This window comes from Melanerpes formicivorus, unplaced genomic scaffold, assembly GCF_026170545.1.
Source record: "Melanerpes formicivorus ecotype bairdi unplaced genomic scaffold, bMelFor1.0.p_v2 SCAF_10, whole genome shotgun sequence".
NCBI lineage: Eukaryota > Metazoa > Chordata > Aves > Piciformes > Picidae > Melanerpes > Melanerpes formicivorus.
In genome coordinates, this window is record NW_027142362.1 from 14,590,528 (window position 1) to 14,603,194 (window position 12,667).

General features: G+C 40.0%; 1 protein-coding gene across 7 annotated transcripts in view; it reads right to left on the bottom strand.

Annotated features, from left to right (window-relative positions):
- MYO5A (myosin VA) overlaps positions 1 to 12,667 on the bottom strand; it is a 105,400-nt gene that overhangs the window by 3,627 nt on the left and 89,106 nt on the right. For 4 of the 7 annotated variants that reach the window (XM_068143856.1, XM_068143854.1, XM_068143855.1 and 1 more), the window contains 9 exons: positions 12,236 to 12,434; positions 7,917 to 8,010; positions 5,908 to 6,054; positions 5,365 to 5,519; positions 3,704 to 3,793; positions 3,047 to 3,197; positions 2,109 to 2,391; positions 1,222 to 1,396; positions 364 to 444 (listed from right to left, as the gene is read on the bottom strand). In XM_068143856.1, the coding sequence (XP_067999957.1) occupies positions 364 to 444; positions 1,222 to 1,396; positions 2,109 to 2,391; positions 3,047 to 3,197; positions 3,704 to 3,793; positions 5,365 to 5,519; positions 5,908 to 6,054; positions 7,917 to 8,010; positions 12,236 to 12,434 (1,375 nt within the window). Of the gene's footprint in view, positions 1 to 363; positions 445 to 1,221; positions 1,397 to 2,108; positions 2,392 to 3,046; positions 3,198 to 3,703; positions 3,794 to 5,364; positions 5,520 to 5,907; positions 6,055 to 7,916; positions 8,011 to 10,460; positions 10,536 to 12,235; positions 12,435 to 12,667 lie in introns of all 7 variants that reach the window. The other 3 variants (XM_068143859.1, XM_068143860.1, XM_068143852.1) reach the window with 1 other exon arrangement.

Here is a 12,667-nt window from a genome sequence, read left to right on the forward strand (position 1 = left end):
ATTAGCATTTGGCATGGATAATAACAATCTCACAAAGAGGTAGTGTTTCATCTGTGCTTATAGACACATGTGAGTGTACACAGATGTTTACATACACAAAGATGTGTAAGCACAAAAATCTGTCACCTTTCAAAAATCTGACAGGGCAACTAACATTTTCATGCAAGTCTGGAGGCAATACATTGTAATTGCTTAAAGTTTTAGGGCAGACCTCCCCTTTTCAACATAGCTGAAAAATGACAGCTAAAAAGCCTCACTGACAGCAGATTTCAGAACATATTTCAGGACACAAACTATTTTGGCTCATCACTCAAGTTTCTTAGAAACAGTCAGAGGATTTTTGATTAAAAGATGCAGCCATACCTGTATTGTACGTATAAATGACACCAAGACTCTCTCTTCAAACTCGTTGACTGGAGTATACAAATTCAGAACTTTTACAATCTGTGAAGACGAACAAACATTTTTAGGTTCACTTTACTGATGAATCAACAGATGCATCCATGGTTAGTAATAATCATAATATACTTTTTAATTCAGTTATTTTAGTAATAAAATTCTTTACAAGTTTTTGGGTTGTTTTTTTTTGCTTTACTGATTCATACAGAATTCTATCACCTGCTTCATGCTATGTTATGTGATTGCCTCCTTCAGAACATGTGTTCTGAAGCATGGTTTAAAAAAAAATAGTGGAACTTCTCTGTACAAGATCTAAGTTTTCACAAATAGAAGTCATTATCTGCTTCCTGAGAGACACTTGGTTCAGCCTTCTGAAGGGAATACAGGGGATACAGTAACTCAACACGTTTTTGCAGACTCTGAGACAACAGCTCTGTGTGAACTGTCAATTAACTGGATACTAACTCTGATGGCAGAAAGATAATTTCCTAGTACACTAGGCAGAGCAGTCTCGAGTACAGAGATGTCTTTGAGTGAAGAGTTTTCTCCAAGGATTTTCACAGAGAGGCTATGCACAGTACTACACACTGCACAACCTACTGAGCTTCTTCCCTTTTCTTCAAAACTTATCTTGAACATCAGACCTCAAAAAGGTCTGGTCCTTTTTTGACTCCTCCAACTTAATCTGTTTTAGTTGCACAAATGCAAAACAAAGGAAGAAATCTGTGTGAAAGCAGTGCAGGCAGGCAAATCAAACACCATCAGAGCAGAGAATTGATCAAAAATGACAGCAGAACAGGCAATGACAGTTTGCTTGCTTACCTGGGCAGTAGTCAGCGCATTGCACATTGAACAAATGGCTTCTGCATCTTCATCTGTTTTCTTTTTCACTTGCAACAACTGTGCAGCCTGGATAAGGGGTTCAAGTGTTTCTTTAGCCCCACTATTCATCAGATTTTTATCACGAAGCCATTCTTCCAGTTGACTCACATTGTATCTGTACAAAGAGGTAAGAGAATCAGTACATTATCATGTGATTATGGCTAAATCAAAAGGACATGCAATTTCTCCTTGCCAGTGTTTCTTCTTTGTCCTTAAATGTTTTTCTTTCACACTCATTTCTCCTATTTAAGGCAGGAAATTTTGTTTTTCAAAACCATTAGAAACTATGACCAAAGACTTCCATTACCTAGTTTTTCTCATATGCTTCTGTTACTATTAATTGTAGGAATGTGATGAATATAGAAGAAAAGCAAAAGAGATTTTGTCCATGCAAATATAGGGAGGCTTTCCATTGTTACGTAAGGGACTGGAAGGCCCTGGCTAATTTCCTGGCATATGCCAGTAGAACACATTTGGACAACTGATGGCAAATGCAGGAACAGAATAAAATGGCTTTACTGTAAGATGCAACAAACTACAATCTGGATGAACACAGCAGGTATCCAGTGTGCTACAGGTATACAAAAAACAGCAGGCACGGCTGCTATTCTTCTCTAAAGCTAAGGAAGCATCTACAGTTCTGACTCTTGCTTAATTATGAAATACTTTTGTTTTTCTTCTACCACACAAATACTTCCAGCATCTGCAACTGTGTGTGTGGAAAAATAAATGCTCAAAAGGTATCTGCTAGTATGATCAGCCGTACCAAGAGTTCACTAAGATTTCCAGCAGCACATTCAAGAGAAGTATGACATGAGCTCTCCCACCTTATCTGCATTCCTTTGCTCCATGAGCACATGTCCTTGCGCAGAAGAAGATTATTGAGTGTGACAGCCCCGATGATGTAGAACATCTGTTTGACGACCTGTTTGATCAGCTCTGGATCCATCCCATGCTGACACATCACTGAATGGAAGGAGTTCAGCTGCCGAATGATGGAGTCCAAAGTGTAGGTTCCTTCATCAGCAATGCTGGACGTTCTCTTCCGCAGCCCTGTTGGCTTCACCCCTGAGACACCTTGGATAGTCTCATGCTCCAGCATTCCTGAAACTGCATGTGATTGACAATGTTAAGGTAACAGCTGAAACCTGCTGATGCACGAGCATATTGAGAAAGACAACAAAACATTAACAGAGAAAGCACAGGCTGGGCTTTCTGCTGGCCACAACATGATTTCCAACAACTGTGTGTCCTGCTATTTCTGCAAAATACACTATACAGGGTTTTTACAAAGATTGAGCACTTGTGCTTGAAAGGAAAGTCTAACTCTAGCCCAGTAAAATATTTTTTTTTCCCCCTCCCATGGTCATATGAGTAGCAGAGTCAGCAAACCAAGAGCTCTTCTGTTCTTCTAAGTGTTGTGGTCCAAAAGCATAATGAAAATCTCTGTAAGAGTACTTTCTGACAAGAAAAATCAGAAGTCATATTAATGAAAACAATCTCTCTGAATGTCAGCTCACTACTGCTAGCTATTTCACTACTAATTTCCATGGGATATTTCCCAAGAAACAGGGTGATAAAATACCAGACTGTCCTAACAGTTTCTTGATATAAATTCATGATTTATGACAAGCATGACTGAGATGTATCAATTTATTCTGTCATTGCCAGAAGAACCAGCCACTGCTTGGCTTCCCCTCTAATCCAACCTGCCTAGCGTTTTGGTTGTAGAGTGTGAAGTTTAAGGAATTCAGCCTGGCCTTACCAATCATTGGTTGCAGAATGTTTTCCAACACTCGGACAAGCTGTTGGTAGATCTGAATAGCCAAGTCACTCAGTACTTGTCTGTATTCCGCTAAATCAAAATTGGTGAGGCAGTGTTCGTTTTGCCGAGGTGTGTTATGCTTCATAAAGCCCTGAATTCATGAAATAAGAGAAATGATTGCTTCAGTGGAATAGAGAAATATTACACAAACTCAGTATTTGTATTTTTTTCATGACAAAAAGGACAATACTTCCGTAATAATAGCTACAGCCCCTCAAAATTTGAACTTCTGATTGAGGCTAATGATAGGTTATGCCCTACTATGGTTAAAGGGCTGAACATGGCCTTTTTCATAGAACTGCAGTGAATCACTCCTAAAAACATAGTGGTAGTAGCCAGATTCTTCTACTTAAATCTGAGCTGGCACTTTTGGGAGCACAGTGTTATCTAGCCTCTGGGCCCCCAGCCTGCAATAAAGAGAATTGGGTTCAAATCTCCCTGTTCTTTCCCCTGATGTTATCACCATTATTCCAAAAACTGTATACATTTTAAAAGACTTTGACTAGATTTTGAGGTATTTCAGGAATTTTTTAGACAGTAGCACTCAATACTACTATTGCAGGGCAAAAGAAACCACTGAGTAGAAGCACTGCTTACCTCTTCTCCACTGTATTGCTTCAAGCAGTGCAAAAATCGGCAGGTGTTAGATAGCCAGAAGGACACTGTTTCAAAGTCTTCACCTCTTTTCTGAAGATTAAAAATAAACACATTTCAACAGACTAGTAGGAAGAATAAAACAATAAATTGTTAGATAAACAATTAAACACTTTAAATCTTCTTGTAGCTACTCAGATTCTGATGCTTTGTGAAACTTTGTGTATTTCAGTAATGTATTAGATGAGTTCAGGTCTGGGCAAAACACCATTACATGCCCTTCTTGTTTTCTCTAGTGTTTTTCAAGAGCTTTCAGAATATGATTTCCTCCACAGATAAGGTCTTTCTGTGTTTTACAGACCCATCCTAACTGCTCTGTGCAGAAATGACGGTGCAATGTGACTGCATTCCCCAAACAGCCATTCTGTGGCACAACGGCTTGTGAAGGGAGGATGGGAATGATGCAGAGCCAGCAGAAGGAGCAGAGAACAATTTGGATTTGATGAATGGCACTTACATCATAACCATTTTGGCAGCCTGATATGGAAAACAAAACAACAAACCCTCTTCACCAAATGGCACATGTATATTAGCACATGCTGAGTAATCAAAATTTTCAGAGCTCTGTAGCATGCACTGCATTCACTTGAAAATGTCCAACATTTTCTATGAATATCTAACCTCCGGCAGGATTGTACAATAAACATTTTTTGCAAAACATGTAGGCTTCATTAAATGCTTGTCTTTTGAGCACATCTGTCTTGTTTAAAAACCAAATAACTCCATGCAGCATAAAGCATATTTATGCTTTGTTAGTGCCTTCAAGATGCTCCTGGCCTAAACTTTCCTTGACAAGTCATAGCATCATAGAATTAATAAGGTTGGAAAAGACCTCAAAGATCAAGTCCAACCTGTCACCCAACACCTCATGACTACTAAACCATGGCTTCAAGTGCTACATCCAATCCCCTCTTGAACACCTCCAGGGACGGGGACTCCACCACCTCCCTGAGCAGTCCATTCCAATGGCTAACAACTCTCTCTCTGAAGAACTTTCTCCTCACCTCAAGCCTAAACTTCCCCTGGTGCAGCTTGAGACTGTGTCCTCTTGTTCTGGTGCTGCTTGCCTGGGAGAAGAGACCAGCCCCCTCCTGCCTACAACCACCCTTCAGGTAGTTGTAGACAGCAGTAAGGTCTCCCCTGAGCCTCCTCTTCTCCAGGCTAAACAATCCCAGCTTCCTCAGCCGCTCCTCGTAGGGCTTGTGCTCAAGGCATCTCACCAGCCTCATTGCCCTTTTCTGGACACGTTCAAGAGGCTCAATGCCCTTCTTAAATTGAGGGGCCTTCATTGCAAAGACTTTAGGCAATAACGTATTACCATCAACCTGATCTGGAGGTGAAGTAAATAAGGAAATCTGTAAACCAAAACTGCAAATGAAATACTTCCATTATGCATTCTGGCAAATCTATGCTATTATATGGATAAAATGCTATGAATGTAATCCCTTGCTTGTGAAGACAAGCTTTTTGTGACTTCAGTGGAAGGAGTTTACTCATCAGAAATCCAGATTAAATTAACTGAAAGCCTTTTCTTCACTCCTCTACCATAAAATCAAAAGGGAGATTTAAATTAACATTTGTCTAAACCCAGCAGGCTAACTAACCTTCAACACTTTTTTGATGCCGTTGATCGTGGACGTCAGCAACGACCGCACTTTTTGGTCATCGTTAAGGTAATCCGCATGGCGTACGCACATGAACAAAATATACGCTGGTAGTCCTGGAATCAGGTTGACAGCTACCCCACGTGGTTTCAGCTCTTGGGGAAAACAAACACACATTGTTTTTTAAGTGTAAAGTAACTGGAGAATTTGATACGAGGTAGCGGCGATTCCCCCGGTTAATAGTACATATACATCTATATTAATATGGCCAGTGAAAACTAAGAACAAAACTAAGAATAGCCACTTCCCTGGTAAAATATCAAAACAGAATAGAACCCCCATAACTATCTGCTAAAAAATGTGCAGACACCTTAGTGTGTACTATACTTACCAGGAAAGCAGACATTTCAGAATTTTAGATAAGCTGAACATTGCCCAAACCAAAATAAGCAATTAATTTCATAATGCCGATTCTGTGTTCTTATCATTCATTTTTCAGCATGTTTGGGAGCAGAGGAGGCCATAAATGATAAAGATGCTTACCTAAAATAAGATTCTTGACCAGTTTTTGCTCATCCTCCTTCTTATATTCCAACATCCCTTGGAAGTCTTTTTCTTTCCGTGGAATGTTAACTGGACGAATAGGTTCATCGATGATTTGTCCAGGTGATATGTTCTCCATCTGGCCCTCTTCAGATGGAAAATGAAAAGAAATTCTATGTTTCCAGTGAAACCCAATGCATAGCAAAGGAAATTACATTTCTAAGGAAGAACTCCAGCATAGAGAAATGTGGGGTTTTTTTGGTTCAAGGTAGCACTTAACAACAAAAATCCTGTTAAACAAAATGATGTTGATAAATGTATCTTGGAGTGGCATTCTTCCTCTGAAGAAGAATGGAAGCATGTGAATAGCATCCAATAATACAAATTTACTGCTGATTTCCTAGATTTTGTCACATGAAAGGACAAAGGCAAAGTGATAGTTATTAATCACTTAATCCCAGACTCATGCTGGAAAGGTCACTGTTAATTGTTCTGCAAAATGGCAGAATATTTTTTTAGGTGGTATGGAATATGGACTATTCCCTTGGTTAGTTTGGGTCAGCTGCCTTGGCTCTGTGCCCATATGACCTCCTACCCCCAGCTTACTGAGGTAGCAGAGAGGGACAAAAGATAAAGCCCTCACATATGCTCTGTTCAGCAACAGCCACACACCAGGGTGTGACCAACACTGTTTCAGCCACAAATCACAGGGCATCGTACAAGCTGCTATGAAGAACGTTAACTCCATCCTAGTGGAACATACTCCACTTTTCTAAGTTCATTAGTTAATAGACATGGACAAAACTAAATTTTCAGAAACACTTTCCCACTTGGTATTGGGTATGGATACTATTGTGATCTTGTCCACAGTGGTAACCAAACGATAATGAAAGGCGTTTTACATGCAAACGTAGTTTGAATAATCTCTCAGAAGGATGTACAAAACATCCACCCTGTTACATACAATGCCTCACAGTATCCTACTCAACATCTACACTCCACTCAATTAGGCTGCATGTTTGTTTTTGAAAAGCAGAATTCAGCTTCTTCCCATGGAAGCTACACCCTCCTCTGACAGCCTTTCTTGTTGCATGCAGTTACAAACTCCTGCATATCCTGTATGTGTGCTAAGTGTGTGCACCTGTCCAGTGGGAAAGAGAATGCAGAAAAGCAAAGTGAAGCTCAAGGAGAGCTCCCATCAACTAAAGGATAATATACTCCTGTTAACCCAGGTTTAACTTGGTATCACTATTCCTGGTACCAATGAAGACTACACAATCACTGCTTTCAGTCTTAGCATCCAATAAAACAACTGACTAAGCTGTAAGCTTGTTTCTGCAAAAAGCAGACGACAGTAAAATGCCTCTGAAAGGTTGGGACCAGGATTATTTAGAAAACAAATTCATACTTAAATTTTATAAGATTATTAATTGCTTTCAGCCATTAAAATTACTTTATTTATGCAGAGACATGATAAGCTCTCAGTCTCACCAGTTCTAAAGCTCTAAGGCAACTCACACTAATGCTCATAAGAATAAAATTCACTCAGTCTGTATCTCAGTATAATCATATTCAAGTCTGGCCAGCAGCTCCAAAAGGAAAAGTCAAGCAGAGACAGTCTCTGTTGTCAGAGACATTTTTTTGCTCCAGTGAGAGAGAGATTCAGATTCAAAGGAAACCTGGCTAAGTTACTTCTGCATGGTTCATATTTAGTATTGTTTGTGTCTTGACAAAAGCAGATACTGTCTTTGAATACAGAAACAGCACAAGTAAGATTCCTTTATGTTCGCATGGTTTCTACCTTCAGAGAAACATCAACTCCTTTACTCATCACTTCAAAATATGGCTTATAAAAGGAACACACTGAGCTCTGAGTGTACCTCCTGTTTCTGCAATCACTTAACAAAGGCTAATGTTACTGAAGACTTCATGCCTTCCCAACTGCTAAAACTGGTGGATATGATGACAGTGGAATCACAGAAATTCTTTCTCTCAAAATACAAAAATACCTTCAAGTTCACCAATCCTCTTAGTAAGTACTTTCAACTGTTTCTTTAGCTTGCGAACAGTCTTGTCCTGCTTTTCAAGCTGTTCCATTAAATCCTGTAAATTAAAATGAGACAACAATTAAGTTATGAGAAAGATCCCATAATGTGTGACAGAGACAAAATCAGTGCTGTTAGAATTACAAGGCGGTGAGGAAAGCTGTACAGTGGTGCCATCCTCTGGCTGAGTTTTGCAAGCTGGTACGCTGCCTATAACACAAGACAAATATTGCAAATGTTATTAAATTGTGTGCAGCACAACAAAGACAAAGCTCTTAGGCAGGTATATTCTGCAGACACGCAGAGCTAGGTCGGTGCTTGTGGCAGAAGACATTTTGCTACAAACACATCTCCCTAATGCTTCCTCCCTGCTCTTTCAAATGCCTCACAGAAATAATTTTCTTTGTTATTTAACAGCCAGCCTATATTTCTGCATCATTTATTCATGCCTTCAGGACTGACTCCTTATTCAGACCTATCCATTTCATAAGATGACAAGAGAGACCTCTGCAGAAAGACCATAACTTGCACTCAAATTTACCAAAATCAAAGATCCAAGCATACACTTCTTGCAATGCTCTGCCACTTCCCTATTTCTTGCTGTCAGCACATTTCCTTACACTGAAACTAGTGTCTTACACCTTTTTATTCTATACCTGAAAAACAACTAGCACCTGACAGTCCTACACTTGCAATAAACCTGAATTTTTCTCCCCAGAAATCTATCTTGGAGTAATTCTGTGACCTATGGTACTACATTCATAAAGTAATCATGTAATTAAAAAAGGAGAAGTCTTTCTAAAGGAAGCAAAAACCTCAAGCTCAAAACACATGAAAGTCATTCAAGGTTAAAGGTCTGAAAGCGGTTTAAAAGAAAAATGCTCTTTCATAAGCAAGACTCTTCATGGTACTGGTGAGAATGTAAGGGACCAGGAGCTCCTTGCATCAAAAGCATCATCTGGGAAACAAGATTTTTTAGCACAGCATGGGCAACAACTTAAGAATTAGGAACAAATTGTTCTTAACCCTGTAGAAAAGAGTTTACAATCCAATATAAAATATTTGAGCAGTAAGATATTAGGCCTGTTGAAAGTACAGAATCAAGGCTGTTGTTGACATTCAAAGTAGCATTCAATTTTGCAAAAGAAATCCTCTTAAAAACACAATACATGTGGTAGTGTGGGCTGGGTGCCTCTTGCTCCTGCCACACGGGATGCACCTCTGGTACCCTGGGGGTCCAGCCCAGTTGGTGGACACAGGAAGCTGCGTATTTCATGCCCATAATGTCCTGCTCCCTATAAATCTATCAGCAAGGTCTCGCACTTCCCCTTTCTTCCCTTGCTGCTCCCATGGGAGATGCTCCCTATCTGGTAATGGAAGGGGAGTTATCTCAAGGCCTCTTGGCCTGGCTAGGCCTAATGCCAGGAGGAGAAGAGGGAAGGGCAATCCCAGATCTCACCAGCTGAGATTAGCCTAACAGTGGGGGGCAGGAAGAAAGAGCCCTGGGGGTTCTGGGTGTACCCTCAGGTAGGGAGAAGGGGAGTGCTGGGGGGCTTTTGGGTGTGCTGTGAGGGACTCTGTATGCTTTGGAATCTCTTTTGTCACCGTGCTTGTAGCTTCTGTAAAACACTCACTGCTTTTCCATTTAAACTTTCCATCACTTCTGCAATCCGTTTGTCTGAGTCTCATTTTTTTTTCCTGCCCCTGGTGGGAGGCAAGGGAGGATCTGCCTCAACCTGGGACAATACATTTCTTGTCAGATATAACAATTTCTCCCAAAATTAATTACAAAAATTATATATCTAAGTCCAACAGACTGTTTCAAATGTATCAGTGAAGGGGTATGATTCCTGAACAACAAGTATTTGAGGTTCTTTCTATGATTCCTGTAAATAAATGGAACAATTTTCACATCTTATCAATGATACTCTTTCAAGCTTACATATGGTGCTCTCTTTAATTATTATGGAAATATTATTTCAAATTTTACCCTTCATATTTTGCATTCTTGAAAAAAATGTTAAAAAGGTTATGTAGTTTGATTCTGACGGATTTATTCAGTCCAGATGTTAGGACTGAAAAAAGATCTATGAACAAATGCAGGCTATGACTGGATTGCAGGCATTATCCACCTTGACAGGCAGCTATATGACCAGGCCTCTATTTTGCTGGACTGAATTTACACATATCAAAGTTTTAAAGCAATGAGTGGTTCTGAAAATAGAGCCTTATTTACATCATGTACCTTATTAAGCAATATTCAAAAAGAAATGCTTTGCTTACAGTGCAAGCCATATTAGTAACAAAACTGTGCATCAGGAAGAGACACAGATTACACAGAGGACACTAAGAATAACAAAACAAAGCAGTGAGGGAAGTCATTGGCATCATGTAGCTCTCTGAAGGGATATCCTTTGAAAGGGAGAAAGAGGCAGCCTGCTTTTCAATTAGTGCTCCAGAGAAAGCAACCAAGACAACAGAGAAGCAGGGTTCACGTGATCTACATACAATCATCCGTTTGTAAAGTGAAATCCGGTACGATTGATACTTCTTGGGATCATCTGCATACAACTTCTCATAATACTGTAAAAATAGGTACACAATTGTTTTTCCCCTTCCCTTTGAAACTCCAGTAAGCACTATATAAATTAAATTAGATTAGATTAAAACAAGACCAAAAAGCTCCAATCTCTAGGTAGCCTAGTCCTTAGTCATGGTGTTCACGACAGCCTCTCCAAGAGAGCAGCTGGTGTAGATGAGTTGCAGGACAGTCAGATCTTTTAAAAATGGACAGTAACTAATACTGTGAAAGCCTGGAATATCACCTTTGTGAGATTCTGGTCAGGACACTGGTCTCATGCTAATCAAGATGGAATTGCAGTGAGTACTGCAGTTCTAATATCACATCTGGCATGCCTGTAAATTATTTCCACTGTAAGGCTAGGAGCGGACAAGAAACATATACCCAGCTTGGAGTGGACTTGAAATAGTCAAATACCAGAAGTGAAATACTAAGGAATGAGTCTGTATTTAACAAGTAAAATCACATTTGCTGTGGTTGAAAATAAAGAGAACTTCTCTGGGATGTAATTACATGACTGTGTTGTCATGGGAATGTGGAATGTGATGAGTAGGTCTCTGGGGGGGAAAAAAAGGCTAAATTGTAACATATGACTAAGCAGCAGGAGGGAGCTGTCAGAGGAAACTCCGCCATTTACCCTTGTTAGTGGAAGGCAGCTGCTGCCGAGGCAAACATATTTTCAATCAGTTATCAAATATCTGTTAGCTGAATTATCTGATGCTTTCCTCAAAACCATTGGCACTAAGACAAGAGCCTGACAATACCAACTTCTGTGACATACAGGAGGAAAGACTACCTCTTGGCTTGTTTAGAGGAAGCAATGATAGCAATAAGCTAGGATTTTTTGTCCTGAAGTAGCATGATTCCCTCAACCAACACACACTGATAAGCCAATGATATTCCAACAGCAGCCTCTTTGAAAAATTTCCCCATGAATTAACTGCCCTGCACATGAGGAATATACTCCTTTGTGGGGAAAGGTGAGGACTGCACATGAGGAGTATACTCCTTTGTGGGGAAAGGTGAGGACTGCACATGAGGAATATACTCCTTTGCAGGGAAAGGCAAGGAGTTTTACCCAGAATTTCCTTCCTATTACTAGCTAAGTGCTTCTAACCAAGTTTCTTTTTCTGGTACTACTTATTTCTCCAAAACATAGTGAATAGCTGGAGCTCATAGCACAGTGGATTATCTGTGTTGCTTCCGACTGGGAGGAGGGAATCGGGAAGAGGAGTGACATTAAATAGTTGAAGAACTACATCAGAGTTTTTCAACGAAATAAAGAAACTAATATATTTCAGAAGAAACAACACTACTTGGCACCAACATTTTTTATGATTTCCCTGGATATCAACTTTCTATATAGTGATTAAGCTCAACAGCTGGGATCCACAAGCTTTCCTCATGCCACAAACTTTGACCAAACTCCCTGAGACATTATTACTTCATCAGCAATCTGAAGTCTCTCTCTCTCTCACTAGCTTACCTACAAAAGAAGAACTGCACTTATGAAATAGAATAGAATTAACCAGGTTGGAGGTGACCTTTGAGATCATTGAGTCCAACCTAACATCCAACACTATCTAATCAACTAAATCATGGCACCATGTTTTTTTGCAGGAGACTGCCATCTGAAAACTGGTAAGAACTTAACAGGCACTCTTAGTCCCCATGCCTGCTCCTGCAGCATCATTTTCCTTACCAAGTTCTCATTGGTCAGTCTGGTGATCTCATGCTGTAGGCTGGCTTCAATGCGGGCCTCTGGAGGCAGCTGCAGATTCTGTGCCAGAAGCTGCTGCTGGCGATTGTTTTCTTCCTTCAGACTTTGGATCTCACCTCGCAGTGATTCCAGTTCATTCTCGTGGCTCTTCCTCTGTGACTGAAGCTGAGACTCCAGCAGCCTAAAGAAGTTGAGCAACAGCTGTGTGAACACGCTTAGAAAGTTACATCCCCAATTCTCCAAGGGAGTATAAAGCTTTAGCTGCTGCTCAGGAACAATTAGCCATGGCTTGCAAAGGAAAATGAAAAAGGCAGAGTACTCTTTAAACCCTTCAGTATGCCTACTAATTAAATTAAGTTTGCATGATCAAAAAGTGGAGAGAAACTAATTGTGACACTCCTTTGCATTTCCTTT